Genomic DNA, 22,248 nt, shown 5'->3' with positions numbered 1-22,248 from the left:
TTCAGTGTGGTCCACTGGAGAGAAGGGGTGAAATCTGGTACGTGCACCGTCGCTATCACCTGCACAAACCGCCGAGGGCTCGCATAGCCAGAACGGGAGCGGGTGGCATGGGTACGCGGAACTCTGTGCCAGGAAGGAAACTATTCCTGCGTGAGGAGTACTTCCTCCTGAACGGGCTCGAAAAAACCGTGCCTAAGGGATGATGGACCGAGCCGGGGTCTGGGAGGACTCGTTCCGGTATCTCAGCTACTCTAGTAGCGGAAAGTGAATATGACGGTCTAACCTCAAGCAAGGAACCTTGAAGGGAGAACCCTGGACCTCCCGGCCGTACTTGGGCGTAGAGAACCTAGCAGCCCTGTAGAGTAGGGTGCGCAGGGACAGAGATCCCTGTCAGCGCTCTTATAAAAAACTGGAACGGTCCACTGCCACGCAAGGCGGAGGGGCTGTTGGAGGAATAGAGGCTTCCTGACGAGAGCGGCGCGAACGGCTGGAACCTAGTGTGAGGGGACGATCCTGATGCCTTTGGAGCGATGCCGGGAAAGGGATGAACCCTTCCCTTACGTAGTCTAGGGGAGAGAAGTACTCTACCCTGACGTAGCCAAGGGGGGCCACTGAACTCGCCTATCTTCAGAGGGGCGTTCCCTAAGGACCGAAGGGAAGTCAGCGGCCTCCTAGATGCCGAATCTGCGTACCTGATCCCGAGTCAGAGGCCTCGACGGGTGGACACACTGATGGTAGAGGCTCAGGCCGAGCGGCAGGCAGGCCCCAGGTATGTGAAGAGAGGGTACTCACTGAAGATGATAACCAGTCCTGGGACAGCCTAGGTGGAACTTGGTCCGCTGCGTATGGAGTTCGCTGATTCTCCGAGGGACGCCACGTTCGGGACGAGAAACCCGGAGGAACACAGGCGGGTCGACTACAGGGTGGGGTGCCCCTTCCATTTGGAGCCCCCTTTCTAGAAGGGGTAATGACAATAAAAGGACTTACCACCGGTAAAAATCGAGGCCTGGGATTATCCGTGATAACGCAGTCACACGGCGAACTGTATTCCAATGAAACCGCAGGGGCCTGCCCTCTTCGTCTCTGCAAGGTAACTGCCCCCTCTCTCCAGAGCCCTACGGCGGAATGATAATGACCAAAATACACGACTTACCGCTGGTAAACGCCGTGTCTGGTAGATGTCTGTGGTCAACGACTCCAGTGCAGCATGGTCATACTCTCCGAAAACCCCTTTGGAGAAGGGAATAATGACAATGACATGGCTTACCGCTGGTAAACGTCGTGTCTGGTGGATGTCTGTGAACACGCGGTAACTCGGCGAACTCTGGATGTCCCCCGAGCACATCAAGGGTCTGCTCCAAACGCCCTAAAGGAGACCTGGGTGCACAGAGAGAAGAGGGGCTGTCCGTAGCCTTACGGCCTGACTCACCGTTTCGAGCATGCTATTCGTCCTGCGCCAAAACATCCAGGTCCTGCTCGGAGTCCAGCGGAGGTGGAAAGCCTGGGCCATCACCCGGGAGGTCGGAAGACTACCGGAGGAGGGGCAGTCTGGACCTTGGGAATAAGGTGGAAAAACTGGGGGGCCACGAAAGGCGAGACCTGGCGGGTCCGCTTCTAGCCTAGGCAAAAAAGTCCCTGGTACGGAACTCGTCTCCCCGAGGGAATGGCGCCGTTTTGTGGATGGTATGACCAAGCGTCGGCGGGGGACGCGGCGCATGTGTACGAACCCGAGGGACGTCAGCGAGGGAATATCTGGCCTGAGACAGGGTATTAACCAGCCGACAGGGGCGAGATACAGGGGCGTGCGGAGCCAGTGACTGCGGTAGCTGTCAACCCCAATCTGCCATTATGTGCGGAAAATTACCATTAAGGAAAACGCAAACTTGAGGTACTGGCCCCAAATAACAAAAAACTCTGCTCTGAGAGCTCTATAGACTAACCCTATGGGATGTGTCTGATGCAAGCCCGAAAAAGGTACCTGAAGGGGTTAAAAAAATATAATGTACAAAACGCCAGCCCTGAGTAAAAAACCCCACTGTATTTAATAAACATGGAAGACTTGGGTCTATTTTCCCCTGATATACGGGCTGCTGCAGCGTCAGCAAACCGCATACCAGGAGTTTGACATAATCCCCTTTTTTTTTTTTTTTTTTTTTTCTTTGAACGCTGGGGAGGCTGGAGGCGGGCCCAGGAGAGCGGGAAAAAGCATCCACCGCCCCCACTGTGATGCCTGGGGCTGAGTGGAGGGCGGAGACGGAGCGGCCGGCGACCAATAGCGATGCGGCGGGGGGCGGGCCTGTGACGCCGGAGACAGGGCCGAAGCCGGGGCCTAAATTTTGAGGCAGCCGGCGCGTGTGATCTAGAGACCGCGGTTCTACCCGCGGGAGCGGCGGCGCGGCAGCTGGAACCGGCCGAGCACTGCGGGTGTAGAGAGGACTCCAGGGCCAGATGGGGACGTGGCTGGTGGCGCCCGGTGAGTAGGCCCGGATTGGGGCCTAAATTTTGCAACAGCCGGCGCAGGGAAAAGTAGCGACCGACGGTCCTACCTGCGGGAGCGGCAGCGCGCAGGAATGTCCGGGCACCGGCCGAGGTGCTCGGTGACTGTGAGTAGGCCCGGACCGGGGCCTATATCTTGAAGCCGCCCGGGAGAAGGTAGGGGGAGTGTCCTACCTGGTCGGCGGCGCCGCATCTGGCAGTGTGCAGGCGTGGAGCTCTGCACTTGTGTCTGCGTGCTCCGCACACCGGAGGGCTGGCTGCGGGCCGCAGAAGAAGAATGAGGCAGGCAGGCAGGCAGGGAGGTGGACGCCGGTGGGGGCAGGGAGCCCCCTGTAGTGAAGCAGCGCTGCGGGCCCGATCATCATCCAGACGCGCTGCGAGGTCCAGTCCCTGCTGTATGCCCCTTGCACCCTTTGGGGTGATACCGCAGGGTGAATAGGGGGTGCCCCGGAAGGAATAGCCCCACATGCCAACCCGGGAGTGGTACCGTGGAATTGGACGGGGGAGAGGGCCCGACGAGTCAAGCTTCTGCGACCCAGGGGAGTGGTACCCACACGGGCTGCGAGAGCTGAGTAGAGAGAACGATACCTGCAGAAAAAAAGAATTCCAACAGATGAGAGCGACGAGAGAAAAAATGAAAAAAATATACGCAAAAAATCAAGTGGCTGAAGGGGGCCCAGTCGGCCCACATCAGCCTCCTACGACACTAAGCAAAAAACTGGTTGAGCCCGCCTCCGGCTCAGGGGTTATACTGCTGGGGAGGAGCTAACTTTTTCTGTTTACTTAGTGTCAGCCTCCTAGTGACAACAGCATAACCCATGGTCCTGTGTCCCCCAATGAAACGATAGAGAAAAAAAAGTTTCATACCTGTGTAATTGTAATGGCCTGAAGAATCACGTTGACGGTTCTTTTTTTTTTTTCTTTTTAACTCTAGACATTCTTTATATATATATATATATATATATATATATATATATAATATATATATATATAATATATATAGTATTATTGTACACTATCTTGCCTAACTTTTTACTTTTTTTTTTTTCTCCTTGTCCTATTTTAGCTATCCGGCAAGAGCTCGGAAAATCAAATAGTACATAGACACACCCGGCAGGAGGCGGTTCCGAGCCCTCGTTAGAAAGGACTTCTCCTTTTTTTCTAAGCTGTTTTCAAGGAAATCTGAGAATCCTGCAATCCTGGGAAGCGCAAATAAGACCTTTTATCGGAAACTTGAGTTTGGATGTATACCGAATCTCTCCTGGTTTTCTGCCTTTTACATTGTTCCCTCCCTTCTTTGCACCTCAAGAGCGATGGTCTTAAGAAAAAGAAACACTGAACAATAATTATGCAGAAATTCCGATTTTTCTGATTATTTTTAATATATAGATTTTTTTTCCCCCCTATCCTATGAGCTTGCAGCGCGATTACGAGAATCCAACTCCATTAAAAAAAACAAAACCACTCATCGCCTAAAGTAACGTGATCCAGAAGAGAGAAAAGTGTCGGCGCTGGCAGGTCATCCGGTCAAGTCGGCGCTAGCACATCATCCAGTCAAGTTGGCGCTGGCACCTCATCTGGTCAAGTAGGCGCTGGCTGGTCACCCGGTCACGTTGGCGCCGGTCGGGTCACCCGTTCAAGTCTGGGCCGGTCGGGTCACCCGTTCAAGTCTGCGCCGGTCGGGTCACCCGTTCAAGGCTGGGCCTGTCGGGTCACCCGGTCAAGGCTGGGCCTGTCGGGTCACCCGGTCAAGTGTAACTCAGGTTCGTCTTCCTACGATGTTTAATCATTTCTGATTTTACGGCGCCCGTCGTAGAACGTCGCCGTATACTGGGTATCGCCGTCAATTTTTGTTTTTTTCCGGAGGAGTCTGGTTTTTAGGAATAAATTGGTGTCAAGAGATGGGAGTTTTGCACATGGAGAAAGGTTTCATTTTTTCACATTTGTTTGGATACTTTGGCAGAGGACATCTCTTTATTTTAGGAGTTTCGTCATAGAGAAGACTTGCAAGTCCCGAGGATTAAAAAAAAAAAAATAAAAAATGCTTCTACCAAAACAGAAAAAGTTGAAAAAATCTATTCAGAGATTTACTTGCATGGGAAGAGAAAAAAATAAAAATTGGGGTCCCGTGCATGTCACGATAGGAAAAGCGTTTGGGTTCGCTTAGCCATTTTCTCATAAACCGCCTTCTCCGCTGCGATGACCCGGCTTTAGGTTTTTGGGGTTATTTTTTGCGCTTTCAATCATGACGTTGATGACCGAGTGGATTGTACTGAGGGTTTTGAGAGGAAGATTCGCCTGGAGTTTGAGTTTTGGATGTTAAAAAGGATGTTAAATTTGCGAAGGACATTGGTAAAAGTTATGGATGGAATTGTGCCATATTGACATAGACTCGAAAGAAACTGAAAACTCAAAACCCGACCCCTAGAAATTGCTGGACGCCAAAGCAAGACACCCCTACGAACACTGAACACGTGGACCTTTTCAACGCTCTTCTGATACTTGCGAAAAACTCATTGCCCCCCCCCCCAAAAAAAATGATGCAACCAGTATGTGCAAGCAGCCATTTTTATCCCCTCTGCCCCCCCCCCCCCAATCCCTCTAAAAATGATAAACTGTTCTGCATGGTACGAAGTCATGAAGTTGTGGACTAGTTGGGACAGTCTTGTCCGGGACCGGCTCACGTGAGGGATTTGTCATCTTCTACTATCTGTTTTTATTTCTGTCCGCCAATGTATGTGAATCCCGCTCATCATGTCTGCCAACGACGAGCAGTCCAAAGTTATATGACGACCCATGAAAGGTGGGGGGGGAGACGGGGTCCCCCCACAATTTTTGTTTTTTTTTAATGAAACCGGTTTTATGCACTATGCGTTTTCGTGCCTTGGTCTAAAAACGAAATCTGAATCTTCAGTTCTAGAGTAATCAATTGTCTCCATCCTGCATTTACATCCCGTGTGGCATATCAAACTTTTTTTTTTTTTGCTTCCCCCTGTTGCCTTCTACCCCCCCCCCCCCCCAAAAAAAAACACTCCAACCCCACCCCAATGTTTGAACACTAACAATACCCACCGCTTATTGATTCGTTGGATCATTAGAGATTTCAGTGATTCAAAAAACTTATTTTTTTAAAAACATTTCCAAAATGTATTCTTTAAAAAGTGTCCAGATTTTGCTCCTATTGTATTCCCACTACTCTCCTGAGTATTTTGATGTTTTTCTGCTTAAGATCCGACTTACGGTTCCAGAGATATGGGCCTTTTTATTCAGCGCATCCAATATGCAAATTTTTATGATCTTTGCCAAGAGGGCGATGCTTCCAGCCTAAAGACACACCCCTTTGGAAAAGACCTTAAAACTTGCTGTATCTGTGGATCCGTATGTCGGATTTTTAAAAAATCAACAACACTAAACTCAGTGGAACACAGGGAATAAAAAGGAAGGCGAAATTTGGCCACTTTTGACAGGTCCTCGAAGTCCAAGATAATCATTTCCTGTTTTGTTGAGTATCTTTAAAAGTTTTAGCTCCTTGGGAGTTTTCTTTAGCAACACTGTGACCTAAGCTGTGATTAGAATGATACCCAAGGGGAATATGAGGTAAAAAGTGATCAAATTGCAACGAAACTGAATGTATAAAATCTGTGTGCTGGTGCTGAAATCTCTACAATCACCCCCGGTCATGTTACATGTGTCTCATTTGAAGCAGGAGTCAGAATCCTTTTTACGAATGTTACCTGCCCGTGCTTCTTGTTTTTACCACATTTAGAGAATTTTTTTTTTTTCCTTCTGTTATGTCATCTCTATTTTTTACCATTTTTTTTTTTTTCTTTTTAATTTACTACATGCTAATTTTTTTTTTTTTTAATTTTGTTTGAGCAAATTTAAATAAAATTGCAATATTAAGTGTTGCTACCTTTTTGGTCTGATGAAGGCTTCTAATCTGTGGACTGCTGGGAAAAAGTTTTCTGACAGGTTATCTTGAATGTGACTTTAAAAAAAACAAAAAAAAAAAAGAAAAAAAACAAAAATACTATATATAGAAAAAAAAATACTGAATGCCCTATAAATAAGTTTATGGTATCTCTTCTGGGAGGTTTACATACGCTATCATTATTTTTCTAATTTTGAAGATACATTTTACCAGTATTGAATACGCTCCAATAATGTAAGACTATGTAATATGTATAAATGAAGACTGTATATAATCACAGTTGTGCGTGTTTGTCTTAAAGCACTGGAATTTAACAAAAAAAGGGTGTATATAGGCACGGGAGAGGGACTCAAAGCACCAATATCCCCCCGCCCCAAAAAGGAAAAAAAAAAAAAAAAGTTTCTCCACACTGGAGGGACAATTATTTTTAATTAAATGGGATGTATGTTTGGTTAAAAATCAAATCAACAATATTGTACTTTTTACCTTTCATAAAAAGGGTCGGGCTGGCTGCGTCTCTCCCGCTCGGGGGGGTCGGGCTGGCTGCGTCTCTCCCGCTCGGGGGGGTCGGGCTGGCCGCGTCTCTCCCGCTCGGGGGGGTCGGGCTGGCCGCGTCTCTCCCGCTCGGGGGGGGTCGGGCTGGCCGCGTCTCTCCCGCTCGGGGGAAGTCGGGCTGGCGGCGGCCCTCCCGCTCGGGGGGGTCGGGCAGGCGGCGGCCCTCCCGCTCGGGGGGGTCGGGCAGGCGGCGGCCCTCCCGCTCGGGGGGGTCGGGCAGGCGGCGGCCCTCCCGCTCGGGGGGGTCGGGCAGGCGGCGGCCCTCCCGCTCGGGGGGGTCGGGCAGGCGGCGGCCCTCCCGCTCGGGGGGGTCGGGCAGGCGGCGGCCCTCCCCCTCGGGGGGGTCGGGCAGGCGGCGGCCCTCCCCCTCGGGGGGGTCGGGCAGGCGGCGGCCCTCCCCCTCGGGGGGGTCGGGCAGGCGGCGGCCCTCCCCCTCGGGGGGGTCGGGCAGGCGGCGGCCCTCCCCCTCGGGGGGGTCGGGCAGGCGGCGGCCCTCCCCCTCGGGGGGGTCGGGCTGGCCGCGTCTCTCCCGCTCGGGGGGGTCGGGCTGGCCGCGTCTCTCCCGCTCGGGGGGGTCGGGCTGGCGGCGTCTCTCCCGCTCGGGGGGGTCGGGCTGGCCGCGTCTCTCCCGCTCGGGGGGGTCGGGCTGGCCGCGTCTCTCCCGGCCTGAACTCCTCTCAGCTGATTACAGAAGAAGGAAGATAGAATTTTAAATGCTCCAGTCAAAAACAAGCTCTGACAGGTTCTCAGTTAACTCAGTCAGCAATGGACAATGTATTACAGTGGTTATAGAAGGTAAAACTGTGTAATGAAACCCAACTGGAAAAAAAAATAAACTTTGAAGCCAAAAATACATGTTTTAAGTGGAAAAAGGATTCTGAGGGTTTAAGTTCAAAGAATGGTGCGGATTTGGCCAATATAGTCCCCATTAATAAAAGGTGTAAACAGATTGTTGTACTTTTTGCAGGTGCCACTAGGGGAAGCTGATGAGCTAACTAGATTTCAATGCCAGCTGTGTATACAGTGAGCGCCCTCTAGTGGTGGTTGTAGGCAACTTGAGTTTTAGCATTTAACACTATAGCTGTACGAAGGGAGCAATGAATGGGGTTATTCTAGCAGATACGTTTCTCACATATACTGGAGGGGATATATTATCCCTGTGGACCGACAGTTTGGATCCCCACCAGTCGTGAGAGGGTGGAGGAGTTGCCAAAATCCCCAATGTGCATAGTGATAGTGTGCCTGTGAGACTGCTGGGGAAGGCAAAATGTGCACTAACACCCCATTCACACGGGGGGCTCTTTAGGACCGCTTTAGGATCAGTCTTCAGGAGCACACTACTCCCTTGCCTCCAGACCTGCCGGGGGAGAGTGCTTCCTGATTGATTTGACAGGTGCTTATTGACCCTGAACTGGGCGCTTTCCGGAGGAAGCTGGCCGGATCCAACGACTTGGCCAGCCTTAGGAGCTGCAGTTACAAGCTGCATTGGATAGAGATTGTAAGTGCTGCCTAGGAGATCAAGCACCACTGAGTGTCTGCAGAGGTGGTCGGTAACCTAGGCAACTATAGAATTAAGAAATTCCACCTTTCTTGAACGGAGAGGATTGTTAATAACAAGTAAATTGCACAGTGGCTTCCTTTTACAAGCACTTTGCAGTTTGTACCCATTTATGATGATGAGATATCAGTAATCTGCCTTGTGCAATCCTCACTACATGTAACCAGTGCGATGTCGGCCGCGGTCACCAGGAGGCGCTCATCCAAAGGAAATCTGCCTGAGAGCCGGGCCAAGTAATGGCTGAGAAATAGGAAATGGGGATTTTCATGTAAGAAGCTCTTGCCCCTCTGATGTGCTAGTGATGGAGGTCCGAGTCCTGACACCCTCAGTGAGCAAATGCGCTCATCAGTGCATGGGCTCGATAAAAAAGGAATGGACAAGCTAGTGCATAACCGGAGGACCCCTGCCTGGATCCCCCACCCATACATATCACTTAAGAGGGGCAACGATATATCGAAAATTCATAGGTGGTGCACTTGTGAAAGGTTTTGCATAAATCCCTAGGACATGTGACTTTAAAACTTAAAAGGAAGTCTGTCGACCCAAAATGACTTTTCAAACCAAGCACAGGCGCTCGGTGCAGCCAAACAGTTCAGTGCAGCTTCCGACCTACTTGTTTTCCATCTGTCTCTGACAGCTTTGGTTTTACAGAACCCAAAAGGGGCAATCAAAGAGGAAAATGCAAAAGATGTAAATGAGAAGCTGCACCGAATTGCTCGGCCCCCGCCAAGGGTGCACCTGAGCGCAGCTCTTAGACCACGCCAATGTTGCCCCTGAGCCGGAACTGCTCGGACCCGCCAAGGGTGCACGCGAGCGCAGCTACCCGGACCCGCCAAGGGTGCACGCGAGCGCAGCTACCCGGACCCGCCAAGGGTGCACGCGAGCGCAGCTACCCGGACCCGCCAAGGGTGCACGCGAGCGCAGCTACCCGGACCCGCCAAGGGTGCTCGCGAGCGCAGCTACCCGGACCCGCCAAGGGTGCACGCGAGCGCAGCTACCCGGACCCGCCAAGGGTGCACGCGAGCGCAGCTACCCGGACCCGCCAAGGGTGCACGCGAGCGCAGCTACCCGGACCCGCCAAGGGTGCACGCGAGCGCAGCTACCCGGACCCGCCAAGGGTGCACGCGAGCGCAGCTACCCGGACCCGCCAAGGGTGCACGCGAGCGCAGCTACCCGGACCCGCCAAGGGTGCACGCGAGCGCAGCTACCCGGACCCGCCAAGGGTGCACGCGAGCGCAGCTACCCGGACCCGCCAAGGGTGCACGCGAGCGCAGCTACCCGGACCCGCCAAGGGTGCACGCGAGCGCAGCTACCCGGACATGCATGCCAAGGGTGCTCCCGAGCCGGAACTTGCCGGCCCTGTCGAGAGTGCACCTGAGCACAGCTGTCCAGCCCCCCCGCCGAGAGTGCGCCCGAGCGCAGTTGTCCAGCCCCTCCGCCGAGAGTGCGCCCGAGCGCAGTTGTCCAGCCCCTCCGCCGAGAGTGTGCCCGAGCGCAGTTGTCCAGCCCCTCCGCCGAGAGTGCGCCCGAGCGCAGCTGTCCAGCCCCTCCGCCAAGAGTGTGCCCGAGCGCAGCTGTCCAGCCCCTCCGCCAAGAGTGTGCCCGAGCGCAGCTGTCCAGCCCCTCCGCCAAGAGTGCACCCAAGCGCAGCTGTCCAGCCCCTCCGCCAAGAGTGCACCCAAGCGCAGCTGTCCAGCCCCGCCGAGAGTGCGCCCGTGCGCAGCTGTCCAGCCCCGCCGAGAGTGCGCCCGTGCGCAGCTGTCCAGCCCCGCCGAGAGTGCGCCCGTGCGCAGCTGTCCAGCCCTGCCGAGAGTGCACCCGAGCTCCTGTGCTTGATTTTTTTTTTTTTTTTTTGCTGACACTCCCTATACATTATTGGGTAGTGATCGTTTTCTCACTGAAGGATTTTTGTAAATGTCCATAACCCCCCCTCCTCCCCTCAAACCCCCCCCAAAAGCATCCATCCAGGTAAATAAGCTTAATGCATCGGAGTGGGATGGGGTGCAGATTTTCTATTCTGCATCCTGAAGGAGGAGAGCCAAAGTCAGACGTCGTCCTTATTTGCTCGGAGTGCTCAGTTCACACCAGGAGGAGCCCCCCCACATCCCCCAATGAAGAAAAATGAGCATCACAACAACAGAAATGGAGCCAACAGCACAGGTGAGCCTCCCATATTCTGTTGTTTGGGGGGGGGGGGGGATGGGTACGGCTCACATTATCTTGGTGTTCTGTGTCCTGCACTGTCCTATAACACCCTGCACTAACACATTGGGGCTGATTTTACTTTTGTAATTGGTGGAGACTCCTTCTGGTGACCCCTGGTATTAGACCTATGTGTTTAAAGCCTGCCGCTCACTATAGGAGTGGCTTAGCTGAACATGGGTATGGCCCAAAATGCAGCGGTGTACCAGAGTGTGCTACAAATTAAGTGAATAAAGAATTAGCAAAAAGTTACATTTCCTACATCCTTTAACACTTCTGTATCATCCAGCATGAGCCGCTCAGATGAATATTGATCCTGTGTATAGTGTCCACCCATATCCTGTCCACCGCCATTAACTTGAGAACGGCGGCAGCTATAGGCATAGAAGTGGTGTCTAGGTATAGTAAAGTAGCCATGCGCTATGCAATGAAACCACCTATAGCGCCACCTGGTGGAAAACAACGGAGTTAGCATTTTTATCTTGAAAATGGAACGAGATAGAGGAAAAAAGTGAATTACAAAGTTGTAGGGCATCATCAACTCAATACGAATCGACACCTTGCATGCAGAAATGCTATGATTAGAACGTGTAAAACTCTCAAGGCTGCGGACGTGAAGCGATACCTCATGGAGACCTTGCTACAAGTCATTGGGTATGGTGGCTGTGGGGAGTGGCCTCCGCTCACCTGACCTGACCCCATTGGACTTCTTTCTGTGAGGTCACATCAAACAGCCGGTGTATGCGACCCCTCCACCAACATTACAGGACCTACGACCACGTATCACAGATGCTTGTGCAAACGTGTCCCCTACCATATTGCACAACGTGCAGCCAGATACAGTATGCTGTGCAGAGGCCAGATGTGCATTGCAGCTGACGGGGGCCACTTTGAGCATGAAAGTTAAATGAGCGCCATATGCGTGACCAGCATTCAATGTTTTGGGGGGGTCATGGGTTTCATATCATAGCATTTCTGTATGCAAGGTGTCGAATCATATTGAATTGATGATGCCCTACAACTTTGTAATTCACACTTTTCCTCTATCTCGTTCCATTTTCGAGATAAAAATGCTAACTCCGTTGTTTTCCACCAGGTGGCGCTATAGGTGGTTTCATTGCGTAGCGCATGAATACTTTACTATACCTAGACACCATTTCTATGCCTATAGCTGCCGCCGTTCTCAAGTTAATGGGGGTGGACACACTGTATATGACTGAATAATTCCATCAGTTTTGCTCAGTGTTTCTTTGGAAGCTCTTAAAGGGATCCTCCAGGGTTGCTCACTTTCCTCTCGTCGGCCGCAGTGATTCCTGCCTGGATACGTGCACAATCCTCTGAGCAAAACGTGTAGGCACCGATGACCTGTCGGTTAAGATAGAAACTCCCTTTAAGGTTCAATCACTAGTGTGGGGGTCTGCATCGTTCAGCACTCCAGATATGGTAAAACTACAACTACCAGCATTCCTTGTCAACAAGTCCAAGCTGTCAGGAAACGGTCTGAGTTGTAGCGTTAAGTAAAGCAAGTCATCCGTGGCACATCGCGCTGTTTTTTATGGTGCCTTTCTTTTGCCTAATTAAGGAACATTCTGGACCCGTTCCTGTCCCATTAGGGAGGGATCATTTCCTTGTATTCGCCTTACAGGATGCAGCATTGGTGTACAGATCTCGCACGTTGTCCCTTCCAGCATTGTGCAATATATTCGGTAACGATTTAGAAAACTGTCACTGCCAGGAGGAGTTGTCATAGGCACCTAATGTAAATCAATTGTGAGCCGCTTAGATTTGCACATTTGTGATAAACTGATGTCTGACGTCCCTCAACTCATATATGCTGGCTCGTAGCACTTGAGTCAAAAACTTTGTACCATATACAGTGTGTACAGAAATTATTCAGACCCCTTGAAATTTTGCACTCTTTGGTAATTGCTAAAAAAAAAAGTTCATTTTTTTCTCATTAATGTACCCTCTGCGCCCCATCCTGACAGAAAAAATAACAGGTGTAGACATTTTTGCAAATGTATTATGCAAGAAAAACTGAAATATCCCATGGTCATAAGTATTCAGCCCCTTTGCTCAGTATTGAGTAGAGGCACCCTCCCTTTTGAGCTAGTACAGCCATGAGTCTTCTTGGGATCCTGCATTTGGGGATCCTCGGCCATTCTTCCTTGCAGATTCCTCTCCAGTTCCGGCAGGTTGGATGGTGAACGTTGGTGGACGCCATTTTCAGGTCTCTCCAGAGATGCTCAATTGGGTTTAGGTCAGGGCTCTGGCTGGGCCGGTCAAGAATGGTCACAGAGTTGTTCTGAAGCAACTCCTTTGTTATTTTAGCTGTGTGCTTAGGGTCATTGTCTTGTTGGAAGGTGAACCTTCGGCCAAGTCTGAGGTCCAGAGCGCTCTGGAAGAGGTTTTCTTCCAGGATATCTCTGCACTTGGCCGCATTCATCTTTACTTCAGTTGCAGCCAGTCGTCCTGTCTCTTCCCCTATAGAATGATGTTGCCACCACCATGTTTCACTGTGGGGATTGTATTGGGCAGGTGATGAGCAGTGCCTGGTTTTCTCCACACATACCGCTTAGAATTATAACCACACCGTTTTAACTTCATCTCATCAGACCAGAGAATCTTATTTCTCATAGTCTGGGAATCCTTCATGTGTTTTTTTTTTGCAAACTCTATGCGGCTTTCATATGTCTTGCACAGAGGAGAGGCTTCCGTCGGCCACTCTGCTATAAAGGCCCGACTGGTGGAGGCTGCAGTGATAGGTGACTTTGTGGAACTTTCTCCCATCTCCCTACTGCATCTCTGGAGCTCAGCCACAGTGATCTTGGGGTTCTTCTTTACCTCTCACCAAGGCTCGTCTCCCACGATTGCTCAGTTTGGCTGGACGACCAGGTCTAGGAAGGGTTCTGGTGGTCCCAAACTTCTTCCGTTTAAGGATTATGAAGGTCACTGTGCTCTTAGTTTCTTCAGTACTCAAGGTTTCTATTTTGTAACCTTGGCCAGATCTGTGCCTTGCCACAATTCTGTCTCTGAGCTCCTTGGGCTGTCCCTTTGACCTCATGACTCTCATTTGGTGTGACATGCAGTGTGAGCTGTGAGGTCTTATATAGACAGGTGTGCGCCTTTCCAAATCAAGTCCCATCAGTTTAATTACACACAGCTGTACTCCAATGAAGGAGTAGAACCATCTCAAGGAGGTTCACAAGGAAATGGACAGCATGGGACTTAAACGAGTGAGCAAAGGGTGTGAATACTTATGTGATATTTCAGTTTGTCTTGTTTAATAAATATGCAAAAATTTCTAATTTCTTTTTTTTCTCACAAGATGGGGCGCAGAGTGTACATTGAGAAAAAAAAATGAACTTTTTTGAATTTACCAAATGGCTGCAATGAAACAAAGTGAAAAGTTTAAAGCGGTCTGAATACTTTCCGTTCCCTCTGAACACTGTATGTAAAGCGCAGATTGACTGCAGGCGAAATATCTGGAATACCTTCCGTGTGTGGAGGGATAAATAAAAATCTCTTAAGTTCCTGCAGATGGTGCGTTCTCGGGAAGGGAAGATGTACCGGTTCTCTGAAACAACAAGTGCAGAGGCCAGGAAAGAGCCAAAGCGCCAAAATAGACACTGGATGTTCAAAAGGACCCTCTGTGTTTCTATCACTTCTGAATGTATACTGGGCCAGTCAGCGTGTGCACTGGGGAAGGTAAGGATCTGTGCGCTGGACCTGTCCGCAGGCTGCGAGTGCCAGACGGGTCTTTCCTACTTCTCTATAGCTGTAATATGTCAATATACTATAAAAGAAAAGTGTGTATTAGATCACAGTATTCTGAAAAGAGGAAAGGAAAATGTTTGATGGAGACCGGCCCATAGGTGACTTTTTATTTATAGCCGGTAATTGCTGGAGCTTCCTGTCCCCCCGGCGCTGGTTCCTATAAAACTGCTAATGAGAAATAATTTTAAAAATACCCTATTTTCCGGTTTGTAAGACAACCCCCCCCCCCCTTACCCAAAAGCTGGGGGAAAAAATGAGGGTGCGTCTTACAATCCGCATATAGCTTACCGGGGCGGCAGTGGTGGTGCAGGGTCGGCAATAAGGAAGGCTTGTAGGGAGTGTCCTTGCAGTGGAGGCTCGGCGACACTGCGGGGTGTCACGGTGGCGGGTGCCATTGATCTGCCAGCGGATGACGCGATGGACTTGCACACACGCTGCCTCCGCGGCCATTTTTTTTTTTTTTTTTTTAGTCCATCGCGTCAACCGAGGGTGATTCAATGGAACCCGCAGTCCGCAGGCAGATGACTGGCGGTCACCACTGAGACACCCCCACAAGCCCTCAGTATTGCCGACCCTCCACTGCCATAAACTGACCACCTTGAGCCGCCGGCAGATCAATGGTACCCACCGCTGGCAGACAATGGCGTCTTTCACCGTGACAACCCACAAGACCGCAGTATTGCCAACCCTCCGCACACTGACCCTCCTGTGCTGCGACAACCCCTCCTCTGAACCTGCAGCATCGCCGAACCCTCGCCCCCGATCCGCAACATCCCCTCCTCTGAGCCCACAGTATCACCTACCCTTCCTCCTGTGACCTTCCTGAGCCGCTCCTCCACCGCTTCTCCCCCCCCTGGTGAGCTAATATAAGAGGCACTAGGATTATAAGACGAATCCTCATTTTAACTGTAAAAATTATTTTTTTATTATTTTCCTCCACATTTGGGGTGTGTCTTATAATTCGGTGCGTCTTATAAAATGAGAAATGGTATATATTTTATTTTCCCCCCTCACTGGGACTCAAACCATCAACTCCCAAAGAATTCAGCAGGAGCTAAGGCTTTTGAGCCACAGACTCTGCTGATGTCACAGGGAGGATTTTCTGTACTTGAAGCCTCTGACTCCACAGGCAGATTATACAGGACAGAAGATCCATTGTATAGAGAAATGCCTCTCTAGGTCATGTACTCTAAAGGGAGAATACTATAGACTTTTTTTTGCTTTAATAAAAATTAAAATGTAATTTTAATGCCCTTTAAAAAAAATAAACATCACAAATAATACAGGCATATTTGGTGTTGCTGTAATCGTAACGATCCGCACAACACAACGAACAGATTATTTATGGGGATCGGTAAATGGAGAAAAAACATGACGTGATTTGATTATTTTTCTCTATTAAAGCCATAAAAATTGTAATGTATCACTCAGTTCGGCAGCGTCTTCAGACTCATGGAGGGCGGAGATTTTATGAAATCACATCCACTCCGCTTGGATATTTAGGCCGTGTTCACATATAGTGTAAATGCTGCGGGTTTTTTTTAGTTTGGGGTGGGCACAAAAATTCTGCTGAGTTTAACTCTTCAAGCAAAATTGATGTGATTTTATGAAAAGACGCAGCTGACTCTGGTTTTGGCGTGGGGGGGGGGGGGTGTTGTCCCCCACTTCCCCCCTTCCCCCGTAGAGGCTTCTGCCGGTGTATGTGTGGAGCTTTAAAAAAAAAATGCATGTAGAAAAAGTTACTTTTTTAAGTGCGGAATCAAAGCTTTTCTGTGCTATAAAACCACTTAAAAATGCATCAAATTCAAGGGAAAAGGCATAAAAAAAATGCAGCAGTAACCCAAGATTATGGTGTAGTTTGGTGCGGACACCTGTAAAAAAAATAAAATCTCTTTTAAACGCTTTCTGCAGCATGTGAACACAGCCTAACAGACGCAAAGGCAATATGTCATATAGATGCTCCAGCCTCCCACAGACTGCAGCGTCCGCTCCTATATCCTCGCTCTATGGCGTGTGTGGTGTTATCCAGCACTGCGCCCCCTGCAGGCTGTGTGCAGCACCCTCCTAGTCATTATATATCGTGCTCTATGGCTTATGTAGTGTTATCCAGCACTGCGCCCCCTGCAGGCTGTGTGCAGCACCTCCTAGTCATTATATAGTGTGCTCTATGGCATCTGTAGTGTTATCCAGCGCTGTGCCCCCTGCAGGCTGTGTGCAGTACCCTCCTAGTCATTATATATCGTGCTCTATGGCTTCTGTGGGGTTATGCAGCACTGCACCCCCTGCAGGCTGTGTGCAGCACCCTCCTAGTCATTATATATCGTGCTCTATGGCATCTGTGGTGTTATCCAGCACTGCGCCCCCTGCAGGCTGTGTGCAGCACCCTCCTAGTCATTATATATCGTGCTCTATGGCGTGTGTGGTGTTATCCAGCACTGCGCCCCCTGCAGGCTGTGTGCAGCACCCTCCTAGTCATTATATATCGGGCTCTATGGCGTGTGTGGTGTTATCCAGCACTGCGCCCCCTGCAGGCTGTGTGCAGCACCCTCCTAGTCATTATATATCGGGCTCTATGGCATCTGTGGTGTTATCCAGCACTGCGCCCCCTGCAGGCTGTGTGCAGTACCCTCCTAGTCATTATATATCGTGCTCTATGGCGTGTGTGGTGTTATCCAGCACTGCGCCCCCTGCAGGCTGTGTGCAGCACCCTCCTAGTCATTATATATCGTGCTCTATGGCGTGTGTGGTGTTATCCAGCACTGCGCCCCCTGCAGGCTGTGTGCAGCACCCTCCTAGTCATTATATATCGTGCTCTATGGCATCTGTGGTGTTATCCAGCGCTGCGCCCCCTGCAGGCTGTGTGCAGTACCCTCCTAGTCATTATATAGTGTGCTCTATGGCATCTGTGGTGTTATCCAGCACTGCGCCCCCTGCAGGCTGTGTGCAGCACCCTCCTAGTCATTATATAGTGTGCTCTATGGCGTGTGTGGTGTTATCCAGCACTGCGCCCCCTGCAGGCTGTGTGCAGCACCCTCCTAGTCATTATATATCGTGCTCTATGGCTTATGTGGTGTTATCCAGCACTGCGCCCCCTGCAGGATGTGTGCAGTACCTCCTAGTCATTATATAGCGCGCTCTGTGGCTTCTGTGGTGTTATCCAGCGCTGCGCCCCCTGCAGGCTGTGTGCAGTACCCTCCTAGTCATTATATAGTGTGCTCTATGGCATCTGTGGTGTTATCCAGCACTGCGCCCCCTGCAGGATGTGTGCAGCACCCTCCTAGTCATTATATAGTGTGCTCTATGGTGTGTGTGGTGTTTTCCAGCACTGCGCCCCCTGCAGGCTGTGTGCAGCACCCTCCTAGTCATTATATATCGTGCTCTATGGCATCTGTGGTGTTATCCAGCACTGCGCCCCCTGCAGGCTGTGTGCAGTACCCTCCTAGTCATTATATATCGTGCGCTATGGCATCTGTGGTGTTATCCAGCGCTGCGCCCCCTGCAGGCTGTGTGCAGTACCCTCCTAGTCATTATATAGTGTGCTCTAAGGCGTGTGTGGTGTTTTCCAGCACTGCGCCCCCTGCAGGCTGTGTGCAGCACCCTCCTAGTCATTATATATCGTGCTCTATGGCATCTGTGGTGTTATGCAGCACTGCGCCCCCTGCAGGCTGTGTGCAGCACCCTCCTAGTCATTATATATCGTGCTCTATGGCGTGTGTGGTGTTATCCAGCACTGCGCCCCCTGCAGGCTGTGTGCAGTACCCTCCTAGTCATTATATAGTGTGCTCTATGGCATCTGTGGTGTTATCCAGCACTGCGCCCCCTGCAGGCTGTGTGCAGCACCCTCCTAGTCATTATATATCGTGCTCTATGGCGTGTGTGGTGTTATCCAGCACTGCGCCCCCTGCAGGCTGTGTGCAGTACCCTCCTAGTCATTATATATCGTGCTCTATGGCGTGTGTGGTGTTATCCAGCACTGCGCCCCCTGCAGGATGTGTGCAGCACCCTCCTAGTCATTATATATCGTGCTCTATGGCATCTGTGGTGTTATCCAGCACTGCGCCCCCTGCAGGCTGTGTGCAGCACCCTCCTAGTCATTATATAGCGGGCTCTATGGCTTCTGTAGTGTTATCCAGCACTGCGCCCCCTGCAGGCTGTGTGCAGTACCCTCCTAGTCATTATATAGTGTGCTCTATGGCGTGTGTGGTGTTATCCAGCACTGCGCCCCCTGCAGGCTGTGTGCAGTACCCTCCTAGTCATTATATATCGTGCTCTATGGCTTCTGTGGTGTTATCCAGCACTGCGCCCCCTGCAGGCTGTGTGCAGTACCCTCCTAGTCATTATATAGTGTGCTCTATGGCGTGTGTGGTGTTATCCAGCACTGCGCCCCCTGCAGGCTGTGTGCAGTACCCTCCTAGTCATTATATATCGTGCTCTATGGCATCTGTGGTGTTATCCAGCACTGCGCCCCCTGCAGGCTGTGTGCAGTACCCTCCTAGTCATTATATAGTGTGCTCTATGGCGTGTGTGGTGTTATGCAGCACTGCGCCCCCTGCAGGCTGTGTGCAGCACCCTCCTAGTCATTATATATCGTGCTCTATGGCATCTGTGGTGTTATCCAGCACTGCGCCCCCTGCAGGCTGTGTGCAGTACCCTCCTAGTCATTATATAGTGTGCTCTATGGCTTCTGTGGTGTTATCCAGCACTGCGCCCCCTGCAGGCTGTGTGCAGCACCCTCCTAGTCATTATATAGTGTGCTCTATGGCATCTGTGGTGTTATCCAGCGCTGCGCCCCCTGCAGGCTGTGTGCAGTACCCTCCTAGTCATTATATATCGTGCTCTATGGCGTGTGTGGTGTTATCCAGCACTGCGCCCCCTGCAGGCTGTGTGCAGTACCCTCCTAGTCATTATATAGCGGGCTCTATGGCTTCTGTGGTGTTATCCAGCACTGCGCCCCCTGCAGGCTGTGTGCAGTACCCTCCTAGTCATTATATAGTGTGCTCTATGGCGTGTGTGGTGTTATCCAGCACTGCGCCCCCTGCAGGCTGTGTGCAGTACCCTCCTAGTCATTATATAGTGTGCTCTATGGCGTGTGTGGTGTTATCCAGCACTGCGCCCCCTGCAGGCTGTGTGCAGCACCCTCCTAGTCATTATATAGTGTGCTCTATGGCATCTGTGGTGTTATCCAGCACTGCGCCCCCTGCAGGCTGTGTGCAGTACCCTCCTAGTCATTATATAGTGTGCTCTATGGCGTGTGTGGTGTTATGCAGCACTGCGCCCCCTGCAGGCTGTGTGCAGCACCCTCCTAGTCATTATATATCGTGCTCTATGGCATCTGTGGTGTTATCCAGCACTGCGCCCCCTGCAGGCTGTGTGCAGTACCCTCCTAGTCATTATATAGTGTGCTCTATGGCTTCTGTGGTGTTATCCAGCACTGCGCCCCCTGCAGGCTGTGTGCAGCACCCTCCTAGTCATTATATATCGTGCTCTATGGCTTCTGTGGTGTTATCCAGCACTGCGCCCCCTGCAGGCTGTGTGCAGCACCCTCCTAGTCATTATATAGTGTGCTCTATGGCATCTGTGGTGTTATCCAGCGCTGCGCCCCCTGCAGGCTGTGTGCAGCACCCTCCTAGTCATTATATAGTGTGCTCTATGGCGTGTGTGGTGTTATCCAGCACTGCGCCCCCTGCAGGCTGTGTGCAGCACCCTCCTAGTCATTATATAGCGGGCTCTATGGCTTCTGTAGTGTTATCCAGCACTGCGCCCCCTGCAGGCTGTGTGCAGTACCCTCCTAGTCATTATATATCGTGCTCTATGGCGTGTGTGGTGTTATCCAGCACTGCGCCCCCTGCAGGCTGTGTGCAGTACCCTCCTAGTCATTATATAGCGGGCTCTATGGCTTCTGTAGTGTTATCCAGCACTGCGCCCCCTGCAGGCTGTGTGCAGCACCCTCCTAGTCATTATATATCGTGCTCTATGGCATCTGTGGTGTTATGCAGCACTGCGCCCCCTGCAGGCTGTGTGCAGTACCCTCCTAGTCATTATATATCGTGCTCTATGGCGTGTGTGATGGTCTCCAGCACTGCGCCCCCTGCAGGATGTGTGCAGCACCCTCCTAGTCATTATATATCGTGCTCTATGGCTTCTGTGGTGTTATCCAGCGCTGCGCCCCCTGCAGGCTGTGTGCAGCACCCTCCTAGTCATTATATATCGTGCTCTATGGCTTCTGTGGTGTTATCCAGCGCTGCGCCCCCTGCAGGCTGTGTGCAGTACCCTCCTAGTCATTATATAGTGTGCTCTATGGCGTGTGTGGTGTTATCCAGCACTGCGCCCCCTGCAGGCTGTGTGCAGCACCCTCCTAGTCATTATATATCGTGCTCTATGGCTTCTGTGGTGTTATGCAGCACTGCGCCCCCTGCAGGCTGTGTGCAGTACCCTCCTAGTCATTATATAGTGTGCTCTATGGCGTGTGTGGGGTTATCCAGCACTGCGCCCCCTGCAGGCTGTGTGCAGCACCCTCCTAGTCATTATATATCGTGCTCTATGGCTTCTGTGGTGTTATGCAGCACTGCGCCCCCTGCAGGCTGTGTGCAGCACCCTCCTAGTCATTATATATCGTGCGCTATGGCTTCTGTGGTGTTATCCAGCACTGCGCCCCCTGCAGGCTGTGTGCAGTACCCTCCTAGTCATTATATAGTGTGCTCTATGGCGTGTGTGGTGTTATGCAGCACTGCGCCCCCTGCAGGCTGTGTGCAGCACCCTCCTAGTCATTATATATCGTGCGCTATGGCGTGTGTGGTGTTATCCAGCACTGCGCCCCCTGCAGGCTGTGTGCAGCACCCTCCTAGTCATTATATATCGTGCTCTATGGCATCTGTGGTGTTATCCAGCACTGCGCCCCCTGCAGGCTGTGTGCAGTACCCTCCTAGTCATTATATAGTGTGCTCTATGGCTTCTGTGGTGTTATCCAGCACTGCGCCCCCTGCAGGCTGTGTGCAGCACCCTCCTAGTCATTATATATCGTGCTCTATGGCATCTGTGGTGTTATCCAGCACTGCGCCCCCTGCAGGCTGTGTGCAGTACCCTCCTAGTCATTATATAGTGTGCTCTATGGCGTGTGTGGTGTTATCCAGCACTGCGCCCCCTGCAGGCTGTGTGCAGCACCCTCCTAGTCATTATATATCGTGCTCTATGGCGTGTGTGGTGTTATCCAGCACTGCGCCCCCTGCAGGATGTGTGCAGCACCCTCCTAGTCATTATATATCGTGCTCTATGGCATCTGTGGTGTTATCCAGCACTGCGCCCCCTGCAGGCTGTGTGCAGTACCCTCCTAGTCATTATATATCGTGCTCTATGGCGTGTGTGGTGTTATCCAGCACTGCGCCCCCTGCAGGATGTGTGCAGCACCCTCCTAGTCATTATATATCGGGCTCTATGGCTTCTGTGGTGTTATCCAGCACTGCGCCCCCTGCAGGCTGTGTGCAGCACCCTCCTAGTCATTATATATCGTGCTCTATGGCGTGTGTGGTGTTATCCAGCACTGCGCCCCCTGCAGGCTGTGTGCAGCACCCTCCTAGTCATTATATATCGTGCTCTATGGCATCTGTGGTGTTATCCAGCGCTGCGCCCCCTGCAGGCTGTGTGCAGTACCCTCCTAGTCATTATATAGTGTGCTCTATGGCATCTGTGGTGTTATCCAGCACTGCGCCCCCTGCAGGCTGTGTGCAGCACC

The 22,248-nt window shown here is 51.4% G+C and overlaps 1 protein-coding gene across 1 annotated transcript in view; it reads left to right on the top strand.

Annotated features, from left to right (window-relative positions):
* The window catches only part of ENAH (ENAH actin regulator), a 71,512-nt gene extending 64,811 nt beyond the window's left edge, over positions 1–6,701 (top strand). The window contains 1 exon segment of the mRNA XM_075341430.1: positions 3,563–6,701. Coding sequence (XP_075197545.1) covers positions 3,563–3,600 — 38 coding nt within the window. The 3' untranslated portion in view covers positions 3,601–6,701.
* The last annotated feature ends 15,547 nt before the right edge of the window (positions 6,702–22,248 follow it).

The sequence above is a fragment of the Anomaloglossus baeobatrachus genome, chromosome 3 (assembly GCF_048569485.1).
Source record: "Anomaloglossus baeobatrachus isolate aAnoBae1 chromosome 3, aAnoBae1.hap1, whole genome shotgun sequence".
NCBI lineage: Eukaryota > Metazoa > Chordata > Amphibia > Anura > Aromobatidae > Anomaloglossus > Anomaloglossus baeobatrachus.
Note: the sequence above shows the minus strand (reverse complement) of the source record. Positions and strands in the feature narration are given on the sequence as shown.